Below are 26,028 nucleotides of genomic sequence, written 5' to 3'. Positions count from 1 at the left end.
CACAACACTGACCCTTTAGGAACGCCACTCGTCACTGGTCTCCACTTGGACATCGAGCTGGTGACTGGAACTCTTTGAGCACGACCATCCAGCCAATTCCTTACCCACCCAGTGGTCCATCTGTCAAACCCAAGTCTCTCCAATTTAGAGAAAATGATGTCATGCAGGACAGTGTCAAATGCTTTGCTCAAATCCAGGTAGATGATGTCAGTTGCGCTTCCTTTATCCACCAATGCTCTAACCCCATCATAGAAGGACACCATATCTATTCAGGCGCAATTTGCCCTTAGCGAAGCCATGTTGGCTGTCACCAATCACCTCCTTATTTTCCATGTGCCTTGTGTTTCCAGGAGCGTCTGCTCCATGATTTTGACAGCACAGAGGTGAGACGAACTGGCCTGTAGTTCCCTGGGTCTTTTCTCTCTTTTTAAAAATAGTTATGTTTCCCCTTTTCCAATCAGTGTGAACTTCACTGGACTGCCACAGCTTCTCAGATACGATGGATAGTATCTTAGCAAATCCATCCACCAGTTTCCTCAGGTCCTGCGAATTCATCTCTTCAATTCCCATGGACTTGTGCACCTTCAGGTTCCTTAGATGGTCTCAAACCTGATCATCTGCTACAGTGGGCAGTTCTTCATTCTCTCAGTCCCTGCCTTTGCCTTCTGCAACTTGGACAGTGTGGCTGGAGCACTTGCTGGCGAAGACTGAGCCAAAAAAGTTGTTGAGTACCTCAGCCTTTTCCATATCCCGGGTAACCAGGTCTCCCGTTTCCTTCTGGAGAGGGCCCACACTGTTCCTAGCCTTCCTTTTATCACCAACATACCTGCAGAAGCTTTTCGTGTTCCCCTTGACGTCCCTTGACAGACTGAAATCTGTCAGGGCTTTAGCTTTCCTAACCTGATCCCTGGCAGCTCAGACAATTTCTCTGTATTCCTCCCAGGTTACCTGTCCTTGGTTTCCACCATCTGTAGGCTTCCTTTTTGTGTTTGATTTTGTCCATGAGCTTCTTGTTCATCCATGCAGGCCTCCTGGTTTTTTTGCCTGACGTCCTCCTTGTTGGGATGCATCTCTCCTGAGCTTGGAGCAGGTGATGCTTGCATATTAACCAGCTTTCTTGGGCTCCTCTTCCCTCCAGGGCTTTATCCCATGGTACTCTACCGAGCAGATCCTTGAAAGAGGCCAAAGTCTGCTCTCCTGAAGTTGAGGGTAGTGAGCTTACTGTGCACCTTCCTTGCTGCCCAAAGGATCTTGAACTCCACCATTTCATGGTCACTGCAGCCAAGGCTGCCCTTGAGCTTCACATTCCCTACCTGCCCCTGCTTGTTGGTGAGAACAATGTCCAGCATAGCACCTCTCCTCATTGGGTTCCTGTATCACTGAGAGAAAGAAGTTATCATCAGCACATTCCAGGAACCTCCTGGATGGCTTATGCGCTGCTGTGTTGTCCCTCCAACAGATGTCGAAGTGTCTGAAGTCCCTCATGAGGACCAGGGCTTGTGAACATGAGGCTGCTCCTGTCTGTCTATGGAGAGCCATGTAGAGGGCCATGTCTATATAGATTGGAGTGTTACGGAGAATCTGTATTTAAAACTAGAACTGGTGAACGTCAGAAAAAAATCAGAGCTCAGCATAGTAAAAAAAGTCATACAAATGATTTGTGTATCAATGCATAAATATTAAACAGCAGCTGTTGAAATTAGCCATTGTCAAATGAGTCAGCTCAGAGACTTTGCTGGCAACAGTTTCTTAAAGACGTGAAAACTGAAGTTAGTGTTGATATAGTATGTTTTAGCACCTGTGATAAATTTAGATACATGTAACATACTGAGCCAGTTAAGAGACATGATGTGATGTGTATAACTAGCAGTTGGACAACTTAATAAGACATGATTAGTCAGGGGCTAGAGAAGGATAGTACTTGGTATAATCAGTATGGATTTACGGAGGGGGGAAACCAGCAAACTAGCATCTTTTACAGGGTACAAAGTTGTTTTCTGCAGAGGATAGTGCTACAGTAGCTATGTGTAAATAGTGCAACTGGCTACTTAATAGTGTCTTAATGGATCAATGAAAGAACTAGAAAATCAATATGCTGTACAACAAATGGTTTAAAAACTTGTTAAATCACATATCTGAATTGATGGTTACAACCAGGGAGTGTATATCAAGGAGACGACTGTTTGGCTTGTTTGGGTTTTTTTTTTATTTGGGGTGCTGCAAAGATCAGTTCTTGGCTTGATGCTGCTTGGTATTTTTACCAATGACTTGAGGGGAAAATCAATACATTAGTTAGGCAAAGCTGGAATCCAGATGGGATTTCTGATAACCACTGTCCACGGGTACCTGCTGCTTCTTTTGCAGTAATAGATACCAAATCTGCTCACGCAACTGTTACGGTGGCACACTTTGCAACACATTAGGTACTCTGGAATAACTGGTGGTGGCACAAGTGCAGAACATCCAGAAATTCATTTCTGGATTGGATGGACCCTGTTAGTTAGTTAACCTGTAATCATTTCTTAGTTGGACCAGGCTAAGATAAAATGGAAACACAAGTGTTTGTTTAAAATTGTCTTAGTAGATAATGATAGTACAAATCTTCATAAAGATAAAAGTAACAGACAGACATGAAGGTAAAATACAAAAAGTGTCTGTCTCTTGGTGTTGAAACATGTGGAACTTCTCTGTTTAACACCTTTCTGGGGAATGTTTCAGAGATTCCTTTTAGATTAAGTCTTTTCCATCCAAAACTTTAACATTTTTCATGCAGAGGACAGCTGATATTTTGCTGCTTAAATTAGGGAATGTCTGACATTCTGGGAAATGCAAATGTGTTACCTGCTGTTCTTGATTAGCTGACAAAAACTTTAAGGATTCAAGAAAGTGTAAAAATTCTCTTCTAATTCTCTCCCTGCGTTACTGAGCACACTTATTTCAGTATAAAATGCAGATGTCCCCTGACCTTTTAATTTTATAGTAGCCTGCATATTGTGTCAGTACTTGGTAGAAACATGTAAGTAAGATCAGAAACTCTAGCTTCTCACTTCGTGACGGTAAATTATGACATGTTTGGGGGACGGATACCCAAAACTATATCCTTGTATAGAGACTCAAAATGGCTGATCTGCATGTGTGTTCAAATGTCCTTATCCGACCTCTTCTCCCACTGTTGTTTTTGATTTAATACAGGAATCTGATAACTCAGCAACCATAGCAGCACAGAGAGATTCTTGCTGAGGTACTTCGTGGTGTTCTGTGACTGCCATTATTTACTTCCTATGGGGCTTTTCAGTGCAGTCATTGCACAAGAATCTCTGAAAGTGAACCAGGTTTTTTTTTTTTGATAGAGGGAATCGATGGAAGTATCACCTCAATATAGAGGGAATTTTGTCTTCACTTTGAGTAGAAAGAAAGAGGATCCGAAATTCCATTGATAAATCCGCTGGGTTGGTTTGCAGTTTTTGACCTGCAGCATGTTTACTTTCCTGCCTTAGCATGATCTTCAGTGCACTACCTGCGTTCAAAGGCTTTTTATGCAAGTGAGATTAGAAAAGAGATTCAAAGACTTAACTGTGAACAAAGGTTTTTGTTAGCAATAGCTGTCTTTATTATCTAAATAATGGCCATTTAAAGAGAAAGTGAAGATACCTTTTTCATGTATGTGTGTATATATGTCTGTTTTTCTTTCTGTGTTTTGAAATTGGTTTCTGGTTCACTATTTAATGCTTCTGGTGAATGTAATGTTAGATTAATGTATTCTTTGAGAAAATACTCTACTTTCTTTTATTCATAACCGTAGTATAACTGCTAACTGTTGATTTTATGTTTTTTGAATTTATTTTGTTCGTAGGCATATGAAAATTATTCTTTTGAAGAGCTACGCTTTGCCTCACCAACACCAAAGAGGTAAACATTAAACAATTACTTTTTAATAGGGACTGAAATTAATGTGTTCTGTCACTTCTGCTTACATACAAACTCACAGGCCTTGACTGCCAGGTAATTACGTCTAAGGGTAGAAGCGCTACAAGAACAGTATATTTTTTTTTTCCTTAAATTTAGATTTTTTTAAAAAAAAAATCCTTCATTCTTAATTGTTCTAATGTTGATTCCTTATTTGTATTACTCTTTGATGTGTTCTTTTACCACTTGCTATGAATAAATGTGGCATCAAGGATTATAACTTCATAATAAATACTATGGGGTTAGTACATTGGACAGGGAAGAATGCTATTTAGATGATCTGATAGAACGGTTTCCAAAGTAAGTATTACAGGTGGTTTCCAAGAATAAAGTAATTGTTTAATGATTTAAATTGTTTTCTTTATGCCTAGACCCAGTGAAAACATGTTGATCAGAGTCAATAATGATGGTACATACTGTGCAAACTGGACTCCTGGAGCTGTTGGTCTCTATACCATTCATGTTACTATAGATGGCATTGAAATAGGTACTTAATTTTCACTATACTTAAGCAGAAATTTATATTGTATCCACTTTGTATACTGATAAATTTATGTCTTGGTGCTCATAAGATTTATTGTTAAAGTTCATAGCAAATCCTAACACCCAAATTTTGGTTCAGAAGCCTTCTGTCTGATTCCCTCTTCTTTCTCAAAAGAAAAAGAAGACCACAGCTATTCTATAATGGAAATGTGGACGTAAGTGGGAAATCATGTGTTTGTAATGTGGTTAGACTACCAGATTAACAAAGTATCTTATTCGCTACTCTCAGTGTTGCAAGAAAAATGTCTTATATCAGCTGAGAGTGATAGAGATGCACAGTTAAAAGAGGGGGGGGGGAATGCAACACTGAAGAGAATAAGAAAAGGGGAATTTGTTCCTGATCATGCAGGAGTAAATAATGTCATTTATTCTGTGGAAAATTGAGAAAGTGGTCTTAACTGAGGCTCTACCCTAAGTCTTAATGATTTGTACTCATATTTAAATGCTTTTGAGTTTCTTCCTTGCTGAAAACCTTTTAGTTGTCTTGCTGGTCCTAGGGACTATACTATGAGATACTATAGCATGGGGTGGAAAGATTCCCCCTTCAAAAAAAGTCTGTATTTTGAATACTCTCTTGTTAGTCTTCCTGGTGGTATGGTGAAGATGGTAGTAGAAGTATTGAAGGTGTTGCAGTTAGGCCCAGACCTGATAAGAGGGCTGATGTGATTTCGTCAGCACCAGCAATTCCTCTTTCCTAATACTGTACAGCACTTTTTGGAAATACATGAAGTGACACTCGTAAATACATATACACACAATTCACAGAAGATTGGAATGGGCTTCTCAGTTTTGTATGTTACCTACAGAAGATAAGATTTATGAAAGCTCTGTATTAAAGGTTATCTTTGTTCCTCAGACAGGAACATTATCTTTCATAGGAGCCTCCAGTGCACTCAATTGTATTTTTTCCAGTGTGCCATCCCTGGAGGCAAACTTTACACTGTAGTTTAAATCAGCTGCTGTTACATTTTTACACAGATTCTACCATCTTCAATCATTGTGTTGTGTTAACTTTTAGAGATGCTAGAATACAGTTGTTAACCTTAGTTATTAAACAGCCATGAGTATACTCTAATACTTACCTAAGCCATTTTTCTTCAATGTAGTTTCTATTTTGGTTCAATAATATCTTATTGTCCCCTCTCAAGCTTTCACGTACTCATGCTTGACACGTAATGCTCTGAATTTTTAACTGCTCAGCTACTGGTATCACTTAGTTTCTTCTCTGTTTCAAACCTTTTATGTTCTTGATACTTCTAGATTCCTTCTGTTACTTCCATGCGTGTTTAAAAGAATGTTATTGAAATCAACAGTTTATTGCTAGGTCTGGCTGCTTCTTTTCAAGTTGTTGCTATTGAAAGAGTCACCCTGTAAAATGAAACAAAAAAAATGAAAAGATCTACTAAGGCCATTAATTTGTAGTTTGGCTTTAACAGTGGTTGCTGGGACATTTCTTTTATTACTCAAGGCTATATCCACCTATTACTTAAGTTTGATCTGTTTTTTCACGTGTATTTTTCTTCACAGTCTGTGAATGTTACTGTGTTGAGATATTTTCCAGTACCTTCTGGTTTTACAGCAGTGTTGGTAATTAAAGATGCTGGCTGTTTACATTATAGGCCTTTTCTGATTGTGTGACTTGGCTTTTAAGGCTCGTTTCTCACATTTTGCGATTTGCGTCTGCAGGAGTACAGCATGCACAAGCTATATCCTCTCCAGGAGCTTTTACCTGTATCCCTCAAACATTTAACTCTTCTGTGTTCACTGTTCCTTGAAACATACTCCTACGGGCGCTATTAGGACACAAAAATACCTAATAGTGCTGTGTGCACAAGGTGTGACATATCTAATAACAACATGAAATCATGCATCTGTAAATTTCCACATATAGAATCATTTAGGTTGGAAAAGACCTTTAAGATCATGGAGTCCAACTGTAATGTGTATGAAGATACAGATTGTGAAAAAGTAATACTTTATACGATGAAGCAACTGCAGGTGTTGTTTATAGCAGACAGAAAAACTGGGTGGTGGTTTTACCTACTCTGAGTTGTAGCACAGATGAACTGTAGTTACTGTTTGATTGATATGTCCCCTTATTTTATTTTTTTTTTTTAAACTTGGTCTTTGTTTACTTATAGATGCTGGACTAGAAGTGAAAGTAAAAGATCCTCCAAAGGGAATGATACCTCCTGGAACCCAACTTATTAAACCAAAAGCAGAGCCTCAGCCAAACAAGGTTTGGAGAACTTAAAAAGAAAAAGCAGATAGTCATATTTGGGTGGGATTTTATTGTTGTTCAGTACATACTTTATCATGCTGTAGTGGTGCAGGTTTTAACGATATTTGCAAATTGCTTTGTGCTGAATAGAATGAAGTTAATATACTGAATAAACCGAAAGATACTCATTCTGTTTTCTTTCTGTCTGTCCATTAATAAAACTGTTAGAAACTCTACAGAAACTGCCTTAGTTTTGGCTTGTTACACAAACACTGTGCAACCATTATGAAAGCTACAGACTGCATTCTGCACTATTATTAGTTCTTTTTCCTTGATACTGTATTATGAAGTTAATTGTACAAAGGACTTTATAAAGATTTTGCTTGTTTTGTGATAAGAAGCTTTCTTCAGTCAATATAAAATCCAAAATCAGTTTCTTTAGTGATATCTTCCTTTCTTTGAATATCATGATTTTGTTTTTAAAAGTTATCCTTTTTGTCAACTTTTGACTTCCCCATTTCACCTTCTCATTCCACCGTGAAGTATTAAAGTAGACATAAATACTGGAGGAAAGCTGAAAGGTGGTGTGGCAGTGCTATAAGGAAGATGCTCAGATGAGGGAACCATCTTCCACTTCCTCTTAGATGCAAAGGAAGGGATATTAAATGAGGTGCTGAGCCTTTTTTTGATGGAATAAACCTGTATTAAAAGATGTGGAATTCTGAAACACCACAAAGTTATCCTTCCCTGTCTTATTACAACTGCAAAGGTTCCTAAGAAATACGTGGTTACAAAAAGGATCAAGTGTTTGACAACTACTTACCTGTACACCACGTCCTGATTTATTTGTTTTCCAACTTTCTGAATAATCTTGACACAACAACTTTGTTGTACAGTTCCCCAACCTGTAAATGCATCCAGTGTCGGATATTACCACTAACAACATTCTTTTCCCTACATCCACACCTCAGAATAAAAAGAATAAATTTACCTTTAGTTTCTACACAGTTTTTTACCCCTCATTGGATTTTTTTTCATCCAAAAAATATTTTCAGGCTTTCTCCCTTCTCTTGGAAGGAAGACGTCTTGGTTACTTCTTTATCTTAGTTAAAGCTCCCAGTTCTTACTGCGTGAGATTCATCTGGCAGAACTTAGTGATATTTCCATCCAAGTTGATCATCATGTGTTTTGCTTGCTGTCACTAAAGTGAGACACACATCTGGTCTAAATTGAGATAAATTGCTGCATGGAAGTCCTGTCTTTCTTTTCAGTTGTTCCAGTGGGAATTGAGGTGACTGGTTCATACATAATAGCTACATTTTGTCGAATAACATCTTCATGACAGTTAAAAATACTTGGAAAAAGTTAGGCCACTGGTGTTCTGAGGCATTACCTAGTGTTTAATCACCTCCCTGTATTGTTCTGCTAGCATGTCTTGTTTCTTGTTCCAAGTTGTCTTCTCTTTGAGAGAGGAGGCGTCTGTCTGTCCTGTATAAAGTGTCTGTAGAGCCTGTTGCAAAAATACACTAGACCTTTCATGGTGAATCATTTTATCAGTCGTCTTTCTTCTGTGTTGTAATAAATCACATAACAAACCAGGTTAGAATAATTCTTTGTGTATGAACAGCAGTGTTATAAATAGTACAGAAAGGTAGCTATTGTACTGTGCTCCATGCTTTTGAACCCAAGAATCCATATTAGACAAGTATCAGTTAGAGACAGTCCAGTATACCACATGATGTTTCGCTGAGGAAAAGGGATTAGTTGAGCTCTAGAAGCTTCTTTCCCTTCTTTCTCAGCCCTAAATTTCAGATATTTATGACCAAAGGACACTAATGGTGCATTCTTAGAGGTGATCTGACCTCAACTAGAGACACCAAAAAATTTTCATTGAGGCAGTGGAACATTCCCATTTTGTAGTCAAACCTTACTTGAATTACAAGTAGAAAATGCATACTATATTATGATTTTGTATTGATTTCTTCTTTAGCTGTTACTTGAAGTCAGATGAAAATCTGTTTTTCCTGCCTATCCAACTTGGTAAAGGAGATCATGATAGTGATCTGTATTCATTGTCATTGGCTGTGAAACTTAGATTAACTAATTTGCAGGAAATTCCATTCCACATCCCATTGAGGGAAACAATATCTTTCAAACTATGTAATATAATTCAGGGTATTAGGAACCAACTAAAAGAAGGTGGTCCTAATTTGACTGAATTATTTACCTGAAAGGGGCAAGATGGTACCAGAAGAATTGGTCACGAACATGTTTTCACTGTTTCTGCTGTCCTCATCTGACTGTAGCCAGCATCAGTTGCAAAAAACCCCACCAAATCCAAAAGCTCTAGGCAGGGGGTGGTTTTTTGCATCCCTTCATAGGTTAACCCCCTTGTTAAGGTTGCTTTATCCTATGCAACACACCTTTCTGTGCTGTGAGGTGTAGCTCTTTTCAGATTCACCACATAAGAAGGCACAGCAACAAAGCTCTTGAACACTGCTGTGCACTGTAGGGGAGATGTACATGTTAAATGCTATGCCTGTATGCAGTAGTCACTTCTTTTAGTCAGAGTCCAGTTTCTGTATGCTCCATGGAAGAACTGACTTAGGGGGGTGTTACAAGACAGTTACTGAATCTTTGAGCCATAGAGAAGTATTCCAAGCAAAGACGTGCTATATCAGAAAGAAGACTCAGACAACTAATTAATGGTCAGAAATGAGCAGAAGAGAATGTTTCATCTGTTTTTTGCTGTGTTGTCCGTCAGTGGATCTGATCCCTAAACAGTTTGTAGTTACAGCTTGAAGCTTTGTGTTAACAAGTTAGCTGCTGCAAAGGGGGCAAATGCTCTTTCCAGGCCTGTGTATCCAGATCTTGAGTGTGAGTTCTCCTTACTCTAAATTCAAGTTTTTAATCCGTGTTCTAGCTGACCCGTCATACGATTTTCTGAAGTAACATTTTGGGGTGGTAGTGCAGGGACCCCTAATTTGCAAGGCTTTGTTTATAGGCTTGTCTGTGTTGAGAATGCTGTCAGCAGTGATTCAGCCTTGTATTTTTACAGGATCCTTGAAAATCTTAGTTTTGCCTGGTGATAGAAATCTGAATCCTTAAAGTAACAGGGTTGCCAATCAGCAAAACGTTGCACATTTTGGAGTAAGCTACATTTGAAATTCTTTACATGCTTCTGTTGTTGGGCTTTTTAAAATTAGCCTTAAAATAAATACCATTTCTTAAAATAAAGAATTTCTTTAGGAAAAAAATAAAATCGTGCACTTAACTGTTACCTTTCATTACCTTTTCCTGAGTTTATTCTTTCCATATCTTTCTGTGCTTTATGTTAAGTTAAAGATGAGTCCATACTTCAGTTGATGCTTTTTTTCAGTTTTATGTGTGGAGTTTGAAAATAACCTTCCAAGAAAAAGTTTTTATACCACATGCATAGAACATACGCACTTCTTAAAATCGGAAACCAAAAGGATGGCTATCCTCTGTGGGATAGGTGCCTGATAATGTGTTTGAGTGGTAAAATAATGGTAGTGAATAACAACTGGGAGATTCTGGGGGCTGTAATAAATCAAATTAGTAACAAGGAGCATCTAATCTGACCTTCATGTGAAAAGGGGAGAATCTGTTGAAATAGCTAGTTGAAAAATTAAATAAAGAAATAGAAAGATATGTTCTTTTTCTATTTTTAAATGGCTATTTAAACTCTTTAAGGAAAACGTCCAAATTTTGGCCAAAAAGCTGACTAAGCAATGTTATGGTAGTGCAAATCAGACCTGATGATCCCAGGTTAATCAGTTACTGGAAATATTAATTTTGAAAAGGCAAACCCCTTGAAACTTGCATGAATGAATAAAATGAAGGGGGAGGCAGTTAAAAGAGTTGGAAGTTTGTACTGAATGTTGTGTGATATAACAGAGATCTTTCCAAGACTGAGTCAGTGCACTTTTAGGGATTTTTTTGAACATTATGCTTTTATTGGTTGTAAAAAAGTGAAATTACACACAGCAGCCATGGGAAACTAGCAACAAACTGTAACTTTAAGACTGCCATCTTGTCACTAGCATTTCAGAATCTGTTAAACCTATTTCTTTTTACTCTTTTGAGAGCTCTGTTCCAATTTTTTCTTCGTTGCTGTCTTCCTTTGCTTCTCGTAGGTTCGCAAATTTGTGGCCAAGGACAGTGCAGGGCTTCGTATCCGTAGCCACCCTTCCCTTCAGAGTGAGCAAATAGGCATAGTGAAAGTCAATGGATCCATCACTTTCATTGACGAGGTAATTAATAAGACATTTCTGTTGAAAATTGGACTATGATTTAAAGTTAATTCATGCAAAGAATGTTTTTTTCATGTTTAGATGTTGACATATACACCTTAACATAAGAGTGTAAGTTGCAAAAATATAAATATTTACTATTTTAGTTTTTCAAGTTGTCATTTCCTTTTTACTTACTTGAAAACTGGTGTAGCAAACTTTTGAGACTCTGATATGAGGAAATGAAATTCCTAGAGTTCGTCTTACAATAATATCTCTAAGGATTTAGCTATTCATGACTTACTATTTAAACTCTACACAAAAATTGAGATGTAGGTGTCATTTTCATTACATCTTTCCCTTACACTTCTGAAAGATCAGTAGTGTGTTAGGCTGCTATGCATGTATTTTTCTTACAGTATAACTGCATATACAAGGAATATTTTTACAGTTCACTAAGTTGTATCAGCAGTGGAAAATGGAAAGTGGGGAACTCATGAACCTTACGAAGGCTTGGCTTTCTTTCCTCTGTTCTCTCAAAGCAAGTCTTAGTGCATGAGCTGATTTAAATTTGTCTTTGCATCTTGTCTTCTAAAAAAATATGCCTCCCATTGCTTTGAAATTCTGAATTTGTCAATATTCATCTTTACCTCTTCTTACATTCTATCAGCACAGTGAAGATCATTACTTTCTTGGTACTATTGTCTGTTTGCCTAAATTCTGTTAATCCTTACTAGCTACGCAACAGTTACAGGAGGGCATGGCTCGTTTTTGTTGCTTGTTTCCCATAGATCCACAATGATGATGGTGTTTGGCTGAGGCTGAATGATGAGACAATAAAGAAGTATGTTCCTAACATGAATGGTTACACTGAAGCCTGGTGTCTCTCTTTTAACCAACATCTTGGCAAGAGCCTTCTGGTACCTGTTGACGTAAGTAAAAGGTGCCTTTGAAAAATATCCGAAAGTACACTCTATCCTCATTACAAGACTTTCTTTAATTAAGGCTGCAAATGAGTCCTGAGGTAAACAAAATTTTAATTACCAAATACTATCTTATACGTGTTTGCATTTTTGAGGGCTGTTGTGTAATGAGGGTGGAGTGTAGAGAGGTACGTGGCTTTTTATGTTGAAGCCTCTTCTCCTAGAAGAGAAACAAAAGTGCAAGGACCACTATAACAAAAGTACAATGATATGAGATTATGGCCTGCACCAGGTGTTTCTGATGCAAGATGTGATTGTCTGTAATGTGGTCCACTGATGCCATGATTTCAGAAGAGGCTGTAGCCTGCAGTGAATCAATGTAATTGAGGCATTTTGTGAAACCTGAGAAGTTCTTCAGGCTCTGTTGATTTTTATGTATATTTTTTGCGAGTTTTACACCTGAATCTTTGAACTATCAATTTATTAGCTAATCAAAGAATTCCACAGCATCAAGACTGAATAAAAAATTTAATTTATAATAAGAGTAAGCATAATTTATCCAAATAACTTTAATGGTGATCACCATCATTACAATTCAAAGGTTACACATTTTCTGGAAACAAAGTACAGTTCAAAAAAGAAGTTAAAAAAAAGACAGAAAGAAATAAGTATATGAGCCAAACCAATGTTTCTCAAAAAATTAATGAAGGTGCAGCCATTTCTGGCTCATCTGGTTTTGTGCACTCTGCAGAGTGGGCAGTTCCTTGATTTCTTTAGGGCAGAACGTGAGAACCAGATCTAATTGCAAGTACAGCTATTTAGGTTTGATTTGTGCATTTATATGAGTGAGCTACTGGTGCAGTTGAAGACAGTTCACAAATATATGGCCAAATTAAACACCTGCAGCCAATGATATCATGCCATTCATGTCTTCTGATCATAGAAAAAACAAGATATTCCCAGTTCTGGTGAAACTGGGCTGTTCGCTAGTAGCCAAATCTGGCAACTCATAAATCCCCTGTGGCTGAGGCCATGTTCTGACAAACACTGTTACATGATGCAACTAGATCTTCTTCCTATTCACCTTCTTGTCTATAATTTATTTGTTGATATAATTGGAGATTTCTTTCAATAAAATCCTTATTTTGGGAATTACTTTAATATTGTATATGAGAAGCAAATTATTTCTGTACTCAGCCATCAGTCACTCAAACACTGTGACGACAGGCATGTTTATCCACTTTATTGTAAAATTTATGAAAACATGGAAAAAATTTAAGCTTTGTTTAAGACCTCGGTTGTATTTTTTGCCTTAGAAATTGATACTCATCAGAAGATTGCTATATTACACTTTCACAAAACAATTGTATGCAAGCAGTTGAATTTTATCTATTCACCCGTGATAGAAGTGAATTCACTTTGACTAAGTAGTTAACGTCAGTAAATAATGTAAGTCTGGATAGGTATTATATTCTGTTAGATTTTATTTTCTTGGTTTTGTTTCTTAGTTTAACTATTTCTAATACTTTTTTACTTGCTGGAGGGAATAGTTTTTTGCTCAGCAGTTGTGTACGTGGTTAGCAACAACCTACTCGTTGGTATATTTCAAATGACTCTAGTACACACTTATTGCTAGAAAGGAACATACCCTGTGCACCATGAGAAAAGTCTGAAGGGAAAAGGCTGTCATAAATAAATGAACACTCAGTTCTTGATAGTATAATCTTCATAGTTCAGATTTCATTTAAATAAGTAGGTTGGGTACAATGACACATGAAAAACAGCATTTAATTGTCATACATTTCTCCCTCTGCTTCTGTAAAGTTCAGATAAAATATCAATTTTTTTTCTTAAACAGTGCTGTGAATTACTTCTGATGCCATTTAGACTATTAGGAGCTAGTAGATATGCCTAATTTTCTTTTAACTAACCAGTTACATTACATCTTCAGTGACACAAGATAAAAGTTGCATGCTTTCTTAGTTTCTGATCAGTAAGCAGCCAGTGGCCAACACGGCAAAAAGAAAAAAAGTCGGATTTTTCAGCAGTGTTAATTTCAGCCTCTTGTCCTCTTGGCATACATATTGTATTTACACTTTATGTTTCTTTGTAGACATTAGCCATATATTTTAAGATAAAGCAAATATTGAGTATCTTAGATCTCCTCAAGACACTGTTTCTGTATATTTTGATCAAAGCTATTGCATTTAATGAGAAATGATCATAGGCAAGCAGAGGTCCATTGTAGTTGCCAAACTATTTTGAGTTGTCATTTACCTTCTTAAGAAAAGCTGTATAGTCGTATCCTTTCATGAGGAGTTGCTATGTAACCATTGATCTAAAATTGACATTCCAATCCGTTGTAGGCAATATGAGACTATGATTTTGTACAAGAGTATGAGTCTTAAGAGCTTGCGATTTTCTATAAGCTGCTTCCTTCTCTGGTAGTTATTTTTCCTTCTGTCTTGCGACACGAGGAGCGGCTGACGGAACTGGGATTGTTTAGCCTGGAGAAGAGGAGACTGAGGGGAGACCTTGTTGATCTCTACAGCTACCTGAAAGGAGGTTGTAGCGAGGTGGATGTCAGTCTCTTCTACCAAGTAACTAGCAACAGGACAAGAGGAAACAGCCTGAAGTTGCGTCAGGGGAGGTTTAGATTGAATATTAGGAAAAATGTCTTCACCAAAAGGGTTGGCAGTATTGGAACAGGCTGCCCAGGGAAATGGTGGAGTCACCATCCTGGAGGTATTCGGAAGACATGGTGTGGAATTGGCGGTGCTAGGTTAACAGTTGGACTTGATGATCTTAAACGTCTTTTCTAAACTGAATAATTCTGATTCAGTTGACTGTTTTCGAAAAAAAAAACTTGTGAAGTTCTGATAGAGGGCGTTACCCACAGGGACGGATATGCATGCATGCTTATGCATAGTACTTAGCAGAAAGGTACATGCAGCATAAAACAGTACACACTAGGGAGAAACAGAATTCTATCTTGGTTAAGGTCTGGAACTTGTCTTATTTTAAAATCATATGCGGAATATGTTTTTGTTACTTCATTTTAAACAGCAAACTTCAAAGGCAATATTGTGCCCTGCTGCCTAGTTTTACTATTACATTCCCCAGCTACCATAGTCAAACAGGATTGAGAAACCGCGAGTTTTTCAAATGACGATTGCAGTGGAAGAAAGAACCAAAATTAGTATGTAGACTGCAGTGTTTGATAACAGAACCTCAGAAAGCTGAATTTTCTGTGGAAACACTGAAGGACATTCACAAAAGATTTCTACCATCTATTTAGGCGTGATGGAAAGGAGAGTAAGACCATGTTCGGTAAAATGTCAAGATTTTTGTTTAAGATAAGTCTTAGCTTTGAAACATACTATTAGTTGAGATTTTAAACACTTCTTAATGGTCTGCTAACTTTTGGTGGCCGAACAAAGTAATTTACATTTAAATTTTTTGTTTCTGAAATTGAAACTTTGTTGGAAAAAAAATATGAATTCGTGAAATTATTTTTAGTTTTTGGAAGGGAAAGGTTGAAAGGAAAAATAAACTAAATCTACAGATGGTAACATAAGGACTAAATACAAAGCTTCAGAATGAAAACTTTGTTCTGAAATACATGCCTGATCTATTCATGTAAACTGGCATACAGTGTGGTAATAGCCAGGAAACTCTAAAGCTCCCAGAGCAAAGGAGAGCTTCCTTCTAGTGTGATATTTTTCAGTGTTGCTAATCTGTCGTGGTCCCACTTCACTGCTGTTGGTTTCTCTTGTATGTTTTGTTGTAGAATCATAGAATGGTTTGGGTTGGAAGAGATCTTACGGATCATCTAGTTCCAACCCCTCTGCCATGGGCAGGGACACCTTCCACTAGACCAGGTTGCTCAAAGCTGCGTCCAGCCTGGCCTTGAACACTACCAGGGAGGGGGCATCCACAGCTTCTCTGGGCAACCTGTTCCAGTGTTTCACCACCTTCATAGTAAATAATTTCTTTCTTATATCTGATCTAAATCTACTCTCTTTTAGTTTAAAGCCTTTACGCCTTGTCCGATCACTACATGCCCTTCTCAAAAGTCCCTCTCCAGCATTCTTGTAGGCCCCCCTTCAGATACTGGAAAGATGCTACAAGGTCTCCCAAGAGCCTTCTCAGATTTATAACATACAAAAATAATCTTTGAAATATACTTTAATATTTTAGGTATGGATAGTCCATGTTTCTCTGTACAATAGAAGTCCATCACAAAGTATGAGATATGCTGCAAAGTGATACAATTAATCTGTTAAACTACATTGGATGCCTATGAAGTACACTATCTTTAGGCAAATGTAGGCTTTTTATAGTTGTCATAGTTTTATGTCAAATTGATAAGACTTTGCTCTGCTAGTCTTCCTGTCTAACACCCTCCCCACCTTCCCCAGTGCCCCAAAACATATCTCACCAGTGCATTGGTACCTCTTTCAGTTTTAGGTAGAGGTACTTAAACTGTAAAGAAATAGTGGTGGTTCACAATTTCCCTGTTTTTGTCAAAATTGCAAATTGTGTTTATTACTGAAACTTGATGTAAGCAGAACTTCTGCAAACAATATGTAGCTAGATGATTTGTTTCTATCATGAGATAGACGCGTGGATTTAGTCTTTTTTCAAGGAATACAGAGGAGGTATGCCAGGAGGGTTTTGTGCTTATTTTCTGCTTAAAGGGATTCATTGCCTTTTCTTTAACTACTGTTAAATTTTAATGTGACTGCTGTCCGGGGATTTCATTTGGTTCCCCTATCAGGATGGGGATAGGAAGTAAGATTTTGATGCCTCTGTTCATACAGATAAAATGGTGGCTTTACAAAAAGGATTCTGTCATAAATACTGATTATTAATACTACTATCTATGTACTATTAATTCTTTGATTTGACAGGAACAGTGAAAATTTCTTTGAAATGAGTAGAAATCAGTTTATGGAGAACAGATGGCTTCTTTTTCATGTTTTCCAGTGATTAAAAAATGCCATCCTAGCTGTTCTGTGGGAAGAAAAAGTACACAGAACAGCAGTGCTCATTTCCATAGTACAGGCAGTTGGTTATAAAATTAGTGAACTCTCTCTGGCAGCTCCATTTGGTTTATGATGATTGATAATAAACTATTATGCATTGTATATTTTACCAAATGAATGAAATCTTGGTGATCTTTCTTATGGCACTCTGAAATTTTTGGCTCTGGTGAAGAGTGCAATTTTGATGTGCAAGCTGGTGAAATGATTTTGTGCAAGTGAATTGCTTCCAGCAATAGTGAGCTTAGCCCTTCTGCATATTTTCAGTTCTGACTTGGTGACTAGAAGTCTGTGTGCAGTTGTTCTGCTATAATTGAAATTATCTTTCAGAACAGCAGACTGTTTTGCTATAAAGCTGTGGTTTGTGGTGGGACCAACTACTGTTTCATTGTAACAGAGATGTGAGGGGGGTTTGTGCATGAAGTCTCCAGATTTACAAGAAATGTCTGGCTCTTAATTTCAGTAAATGGCATGACACACTACATCCATTTTGAGCTTTTGACATACTAAACTGTTTTTGTTTAATGGATGATTTGCCATGATGAGCAATGGACTCAGGTGACTTGATTAGCAAAACAAAACTTTCCCCTTTTGCAAAACATTCTACCAGTAAATTTACTTGTGGAGAAAGTTTGCACTATAGTACCTCAAGCTTCTTCCTCCAGTGTTTCTTTGTTCCCATTTCTTTGTTGATATGTGTCTTTTTTTTTTCCTAAACTTTGTTGCTCAGAATGTCTTTAATGCTAGCCAAGGAGTAAGTGATTTGGACTTTTTTTCATGGACTTCCAAAGCTTTACCCCCTAAGGTGAGTTAAATGACAGGAACAGTCACGCTGTGTCTTGTGTTTTCAGATTGTACCTTATGACTCAACTTTACACCAAATGAAGTCTGTTTTACTTGGAGTTATTTTTACATGAAATAGCAGGTTTGCATAGAATGCTGTATCTGTGTGTCTCCCTTTAGGATGAGAAAAAAATACCAGGGCAGATTATTGAATTTTCATTAATTCATAAGTAACACTCTCCTTTTTTAACAAACCAGATAAGAAATTCAGAGAGATGGCCTAGTAACATAATAAAGGCTTTCATTCTAGTTTTGATGCAGAATGTACTAGTAAATTTTTTTCTGTTACTGGAGGGTACATGTAAAGTTGCAGCATCTAATAAGATATTTGTATGAGTAAAGCCAAAGTATTTAATACTCAGCATATTCTTAATCTTTTTTAAAATTATGCGATTATAGGAACAAGTTATGTTGTGTACAGTTAAGCGGTTTAAATTATCTGCAGAAGTGCTTGTCTAAATCTCTTCGCAGCCCTGTAGTGATTTTCAGATCAAGTTTTTTTTAGATGACCTTTGTAATGAAGATGACACTCAGTGTAGTACATATTGGTTTAGAGACTTAAAAAATTGTTTTTCCACTGAATCTTTTTTCCCAAAATAGCAAACAACTTTGTTGTTATATCAAGATCTAGACAATGTTTAAACTGTCTTTAAAACACAGATTTTTCCCCTCCCCCCCCCCAACCAGTTTATCTCAGCTTGCATTGACTTGCTTTGAAAGTTATATGTTTACAGAACAGATTCATTTTTGTATAAAGGCTTCTTGGAAAGACTGCTGTATTAGTCTGGACATAAGAGCACAGACTTCCCTACCAAAAAGCTGAAAATATTATAATTAATGAGATCAGAGGAAACTGCATTAATTAAAAAGTAAATAACATAAGCAGAATTTTTGTTTAAAACTGATAAAAGGAAATGTTCTTTTACACAGCAGGAAGTGAGCCTCCTGGAAGGTGTTGTTACAGGAGATTGTGGAGGCAGAAAGTATCAGCACATTCAGAGGAAATTAAACAAATTTACAGAAATCAGATTCATAAATAAACACTAAAGAAAATTGGGCGTAGCCTCCAACATCCATAATAAAAAGATTTTAAATGCTGCTGGTATGTAAGGGACAGACCACTAATAAAGACTTATATGCTGCTTCTAAATGGCATCTCCTGTTGCCATTGCTGAACACAGTGTACTGGACTAGGTGAACCACTGACTTTATCCCGTAGGGCATTACTTAGTTCTTAACTTTCAGATGTTCTTTTAAAAGCACCTGTGACTTGCATTATAAGCACAATAGAGCTTGCTTCTGCTTCTGGCTTGCTTTCTTCTGATATAAATGTGCGTTGCGTTATTTTACTCCAGTCCCTCAGAATTTCCTGTACAATGGCCTTTTATTAAGCTATGGATGATTGAAAAATCTATGCTAGTATTTTTCTTCTTTTAGTAACTGTCAATTTTTCTTGGTAAGAAACTCAAAAAGTATTTTCTCATTTCAGATTTGAGTATATATTTCATCTGTAATTGGTACCAGGTGACATAAATTTGCAGGCCATTTTTATTGTCATAGTGAAAATAATAAATATACACTAATATGTATATGTGCATTTAAGAATCTATGGTGTTGCTGTTACTCTTGGTCATCATTTTACCTTTACTCTAAATTAACAATGTATTCTAAATGTGAAATCAAAAAAGCAGCATAGCATTTGGAAAGAGATAATATTCACATTCCCTTTACATAGCCCCAGAGTTTTTCCACAAAATTTCACGAATACAGCAGGAAGAATGAGTGTGTATCTTGATAAATATCACAATGGAACAAAGTTTAGTGAAAGTGGTTAGAGTAAATAATTTCTCTCTAATTATAGATATTAGATACTCCTTTTATATAAATGGTTTACATTTATACCACTTTTATTTCAAGAGTAATAAAACGACTTCATGTTCAATTTACTAGTAGTTGTTTATCGCACACTAAAATTAGCAATGTAACTAGTATCTCTTTTAGCTCTGAAGTTTAGCTGTTGTAATCTTGAAGTAAGTATTTCTTATCTAAAGAGTTCAAAGGTATTATTAATAGGTTTTATTCTGTTTTGTTTTGCCTTTTTTTTAATTTCTCAGGAATCTAGGTCTAATACTGATGGTTTTTTCAAAGACCTAAATTCACACTGCCCACAGGAAGCAGTGATGCAAGAGCAAGATATGCCATTCCTTCGAGGTGGACCTGGAGTGTACAAGGTAGTGAAGACTGGCCCATCAGGTCACAACATCAGAAGCTGCCCTAACCTTAGAGGTATCCCAATTGGAATGTTAGTTCTGGGAAACAAAGTCAAGGCAGTGGGCGAGGTATGGATCCTTGTAGCTTCAGTTCATGTCTTCATAGATACCAGTATATAACAGTTGTAAACTCAGCAAAAGAATCTACTCCTGTACAGGTTTGCTTTTCCAACCCTCATGATAAATACTAACTGTTGAACTTGGTTTATTATTATAAATACTGATGCAATTATGTCTTTTTCCTTTTAGATGTGTGCATTGATTGAAATAATGTTTGAAATAATGTTAAAATTGTACTGTAGCTACATATGCTTACTTACATATTTCTGTTATAGTATTCCTTACAAAATGATGTTTCGTATTCTACTTTTTGGTCATATTCTTTGAAAGAATTTTGCTTAATTGAAAAAATGTTCTTCTAGGACCTAACCAATTAACAAATTATTCTGTTTCTTTGTATTGACTGTATTCATTTTTTCAGTTGCTGAACTGTTGCTACTGTTCCCAGTTGTCCAGTTGTGGTGTTCTATGGTTAAGAAGGGCTTAAGGATGAAGTGTGTCATGCTATTTCCTAAATATAATGTCAGGAACAAAATTAGTAGTTGTACAAACTTTTCATATAGAACTTGGTATTATAATTGTACTGTTGCAGCCACCAATAAAAAGGCATATTTTGGTGAATATCTCCCAAGTTTTTATTTAGGCTTGTTTGGATGTTCTGAAGTTGTGGTGTTGGTGTTTTGCTCTTTTGAACATAAACAGGTCTAAGATTTTTTTAAATATTCGTAACTGTAAATATGCCATAAAATGTTTTGGTCCTTCAGTCTGCCTCAGCCTGTGGCCTTAATTTAAGAAACTTTTTTTTTTTAACATTTGCTTTTTAACATAAAGATTGCAATGAGTGTGTTTTTTCAACTACTCTTAAGAAGTTGCTCAATCATGCTACTGAATTGTCTGAAAAGTCAATAAATTGTGGTTTTTTATGTGTGTGCATCAGGTGACTAATTCGGAAGGTACATGGGTGCAAATGGATAAGAACAGCATGGTGGAGTTCTGTGAAAGTGATGAAGGCGAGGCATGGTCATTAGCTAGAGACAGAGGTGGGAACCAGTACCTTCGACACGAAGATGGCAAGTTGTTTTGTTTTTTAAATTAACTTATCAAAAATTAAGCAATCTAAACAGGACAAATAAATAAAGAAGGAACTGAGTTTTAAACAGCTATAACGTTAATTTACACGTTTTCACTTGAGTTACTTTACACACTTAGACTTCAAAGTTGTCTATAAACATTATTTAAATGATTTTTAAAAGAACAGTTAAAATATTTCCTCATGTTTTCTTGTGTATCAGTTATGGATCATAATTTTAACCATCCTTTTAGCTATGGGGATCATTTTTAAATAAGTAATTGTACATTTTAGTTAGCTTTCTTTGGTCTATTTTGCATCTCTGAAAAGCAGAGAGAAGGTGTTACTTATGTTCCTTTTGATTTTAAGTTTGTTAGTTCTGTCCCACAGCATCCTGTTAAAAACCTTCTAGCATGTTTTTTTGATACTATTTGAAATTAACATCAAATTAGTTAATTATTCTAGTCAGCAAAGTATGATTGCATTCTGTTAAAATGCAGAATTTCTGTCCTGATAGTTCATGTTCAGAGTAGGTAAGACCTAGAAATAATTAAAGAAAACATAAACAAAATGTTAGTACACAGTTTTTTTATTGCCCCCCCCATCATCCTTCTTGTTGATCTCCGTCCAAACAAGCTATCATTACTGATCTGAAATATATTTCTTTCATCCTGAATGCTTCATAGAAATACCGTGAGTTATTCTGAAACCGTTATTTCCTTAACAGATAGTCCCGTCCCATCTGGATGAGTTCTCCTGTGCAAGGTTATAGGCTGCTTATATTCCCTTAAAAGGTGAGACAGGGAGTGGTCTGTCAGTATTTATACTTCTGGAGGGGGTCATCTGTCCAACCTCCCTGTCAGTGCAGATTCAGCTAGATCAGGTTGCTCAGGCCCTTGTCTAGTCAAATTCGAAATATATCCAGCCTCTCTGGACAACCTGTTCCAGTATTTGACTCATCTTCATGGTGAAAAATTTTCCTGATACATAATCACAGTTTCCCATGCTGCAACTTTTGTTTATTGTCTCTTGTCCTGTCACTGTGAACCTCTGAGATGAGTCTGCCTTCATCTTCCATGAACCCTTCAATTAGGTAGTTGAAAGGAGCAATAAGATCTCAGCTTAGCTTTCTCTTTTTAAGACTGAACAAACCCAGCTGAGCTGGGTTGGCTGATCTCTCATTTCAGCCTCTCCTGAGATGGTGTGCTCTGCTTCCCTGACTGTCTTAGTGGCCTTCACTGAACTCATTTCAGTTTGTCTTCTGATGGGAGTCTGAAACTGGACGCAACACCCCAGCTGTCCAGTGTGTCCTTCTTGTCTTTCCAATGTCTAGTAAAAATTACTATGGAACTTCATTAGCATGATTTTGTTACAGGTATTCAGAGAGAAACATCTAAAGTTCTTCCATTGGTAGTAAAATTTTGGCATGGTTCCCTAGAGACTGATTTGTTTCAACTCACTTGAAAGAGTTAGTTTCCTCAAGCCTTCTTTCTTTTTCCTTCAACATATATTTCTCTGTTTTCTGAATAAATCTGGACATTTTCAATTTATCATCTTCCCACTCTATTTGTGGGATCTAATGCATCCATTTACCAAAAGATCAAAAGATGTCTTAGTGGAAAACTTCAGCCTCAGCAGTCATATTCTGCTTGTGGGTTTAGGTAGTACTTATGGTCAGCCTCTTATTTGTTCATTATAGTAGACTCTTTGCCCTTTTTCTGGTTTTGATGTTTTGTGCTGAATATTATTTCACACCTAGATACTCTGATAATTATCAAATTACCTTATTAAAACAAAGTAAGTCCTTGCTAATACATATTTGCTATAGTCTGTTGCTGCTTGACTTGAAGGTATAAAACATTCTGTGAAGAAGGGGAATAACCAAGAGTCTTTCATAAAGTTTATAAATTGGGGGGGGGAGAAAGTGTTTACTTAATACTTAGCATGGTATCTTTTTTGAAGTCATAGATTCTCTGTTTTTACTTATGTCTAATAATGTCAAGTTTGGAGGTGCTCAAAGAGCCCAAGTAGATTCTATAAAAGAAGTATTTGTGAATTGGAATAATGCCTTACTGTTGAAAGCACGCGTGTGCAAGAAAAGGGTTGTTAACGTCATCATTTTATATGCTAATATGAGGCTGTGTGCTTTTCCAGTAGAAAAAAAATTTCTCTGAAGTTAATAAATGAAGCAGTGTGCAAAAATTTCCATTCAAGAGTACTTACTTTGAGGAATAGATATAACGTACTTTAAGTCACTTAACAGTATTTTGCGTATTTTAAGTAGTTTTTTACAGCTTCAGTGATTTATCTGTCAATTCACCTTTTCTGTAATTTCTCAAGGTATATCTGTGCTTTAAGAAAGAATTCCCAAATTTGGAAGAATTTAAACAAGACCTGTGTTTGAAGGTCTGTCTTCAGATTCTTGACACATATGTACTGTTACTGAAAGACATCTTAAAGTATATCGTTGTTCTCACAGAAAAACAGAAATGCAAGCTCTGGGCTTTGAGGACAAAACTGTAGCAGGATTTTTACAATCCAGTGCATAGGAATACCATCTTAGAAACGGAGGCGAGTCCTATGCCTGACTGTGCCTGGGTTTATTCTTTTCTGAATGAGTCTATGTTTTTATAAGTAGGGTATTGTTAGACGTCTCTCGTTCATCTAGCTAAAGCAGTTTAAGTAGTTATCAGTGCAATGACTGAGATACTTAAACCTACTCTATGTTCCTAGTCCATCTCGGTACCAAGTAACACTAATGCACTTAAGCCACATCTGAAAATTATTTAAGCTAATTGCTTTTATTTGCCATGAAATTAATTAGGAATAGTCTTTGTCATCAGTTTCAGTGCTTTCGCTGGAGGGAAATAATTAGGATTTGGAGAGCTCCAGCTAGATTTGAAACTGGTCTGTATTCTTGTCCTTACATAATACCATCTTTCAGATTGCTTTTGTATTTTCATTATTTAATAAAATGATCATGAAATTCTCAAAGAAGTAGGATTTATGTTAGAGACAGAGCAAAAGTCCTACTGAATGCCCAAGTCTGCAAGCCGATATCCAGATACTTTAGCTGAAACACTACAGCAAAGTCTAGAGATGCCTCTAATGAGGAAATTCTGGATCCTTTCTTTTTTAAACTATTTTTAAATTTCCAACCGTCTACCTGTATTTTTTTTTAATTTGAGTGTGTGTGTGACATAAAATTTTATGTTCTGAAATGGAGTTTTGGCCTGAAATGTAATTTTCTGAAAATGGCTCTTAGAAGAGTTGTGATTTGTTTTTAATTGGATCCACATTATTTTTACTACATTTACAGAAAAAAAAGCAAGTTGTGGAATATGTCAATCTGAGCTTTTAACCTACATTTGGAAGATTTCAGGTGGATTATTTCTTATAGATCGTCACCTGAAATGCTATTTCTGGCCACATTAAGTCAGTAATGCCCCCCTAAAATTAAATAGTCTGTCATAATCAGTGTCAGATATGAATAAATCTGTCAGGGGAAAAAATGTCTTATGTCCCATGAACTGTTAAGGTGATAGCCAGGTGTAGGAGTTTATTGGATCTGAGTTTGTCACTCTGAAATCTTTTTCTCCACCCTGCTTTTTCAAATGAATTTAACAATTGCTGTCCAAAGAATAAATACTGAATGGTGTGATGTTACTGAAAAACGAAGCATCAAGTCTGTTCCTAAGTGGCATACGATGGCAAAGCTGGCAGCAACTCGGTCAAGAATAAAACAGTCTGTATGGTATTGTCTTACGTCTTTATTTTAGAGCATGAGCTCCAAAGAAGAACAATATGCTTTTCTATCTGAAGAGAATTGAGTAGAGTGGTAGAGTACTATCTGTGGAACAAAAATAGTGCTCCTTTGCCTTGTGACTCGCTTTCCAATGTAAATCAATTTCTAAGATGGTCTAATTTTGAAGTGATGTGGTTTTTTTTACAGAGCAAGTCCTGCTAGATCAGAATGTTCAGACTCCTCCCCCAAGTCCTTTTTCAATACAAGCTTTCAGTAAGGGGACAAGCTGCGGTAATGGACAAGGGTTTGATTATGGCCTTGGAAATAACAAAGGTATGTTTTTACACTTGCATTTTGAAAAATGGTGTTTGTCTTAACTTTGGTTATGTTTTTGTTACTCATTTTCTGCTCTATTGGGCACTATCTGATCTTCTCCAAAAGGCACAAGCAGGAGTGTAGTGAATTGCAAGGTGTTTTAGAAAACATGTAGTTAATGTTGTAACTGCTTTTTGCTCTGCTTTAATTTTGCACAATCTAAGTACTCTGTATAAAAAGGATCATCAAAGATTTCTAAGTTACAGTTGAGACTTTCTATAGTGGTAGACACAAAACTGTAATGCAGAAATGAAAAATAGGTACTTGTAAAACAAGATATGGAAATTATTGGATTTGGAAAGCATGGGTTTCAAAATGGTCAGAAATGTCTGTAAACACTTCTCACTTGTCTTGACATTTTTTAAGTGCCTTTAATGGGATGACAAGATAAAAGATACCATTTGAGATTTAAGTTGTAAAACTGAAGTTACCTTTCAGTCACATAGATACCAGTTACAAATGCTAGGAAATAAATAAATAAAACTTTGTTAATTTTACTGATAGAAATAATTGTTTCGTTCAGCCATGGTTTATTGCATTGGCAAGATATAAAGATATGTAAACCATCACAATAAAGTCAATCTGCATGCCTTCTGTTCATTCATTGATTAAATGTAGAAGATTTAATAATATTTGATGACTTTTGATGGGGCAGATGTCCTTGTGAAATACTATTTGAAACATAGGCCTTTGTTATTCTACTTTCACATCTCAA

The 26,028-nt window shown here is 36.5% G+C and overlaps 1 protein-coding gene across 16 annotated transcripts in view; it reads left to right on the top strand.

Moving 5' to 3' along the window:
• MYCBP2 (MYC binding protein 2) overlaps nt 1–26,028 on the top strand; it is a 204,760-nt gene that overhangs the window by 129,403 nt on the left and 49,329 nt on the right. For 9 of the 16 annotated variants that reach the window (XM_075423340.1, XM_075423419.1, XM_075423326.1 and 6 more), the window contains 9 exons: nt 3,854–3,909; nt 4,338–4,453; nt 6,651–6,748; nt 10,888–11,004; nt 11,775–11,915; nt 17,682–17,756; nt 19,909–20,133; nt 21,062–21,194; nt 25,146–25,271. In XM_075423340.1, coding sequence (XP_075279455.1) covers nt 3,854–3,909; nt 4,338–4,453; nt 6,651–6,748; nt 10,888–11,004; nt 11,775–11,915; nt 17,682–17,756; nt 19,909–20,133; nt 21,062–21,194; nt 25,146–25,271 — 1,087 coding nt within the window. The remainder of the gene's footprint in view (nt 1–3,853; nt 3,910–4,337; nt 4,454–6,650; nt 6,749–10,887; nt 11,005–11,774; nt 11,916–17,681; nt 17,757–19,908; nt 20,134–21,061; nt 21,195–25,145; nt 25,272–26,028) is intronic. The other 7 variants (XM_075423377.1, XM_075423334.1, XM_075423350.1 and 4 more) reach the window with 6 other exon arrangements.

This window comes from Opisthocomus hoazin, chromosome 1 (genome assembly GCF_030867145.1).
Source record: "Opisthocomus hoazin isolate bOpiHoa1 chromosome 1, bOpiHoa1.hap1, whole genome shotgun sequence".
NCBI lineage: Eukaryota > Metazoa > Chordata > Aves > Opisthocomiformes > Opisthocomidae > Opisthocomus > Opisthocomus hoazin.
Note: the sequence above shows the minus strand (reverse complement) of the source record. Positions and strands in the feature narration are given on the sequence as shown.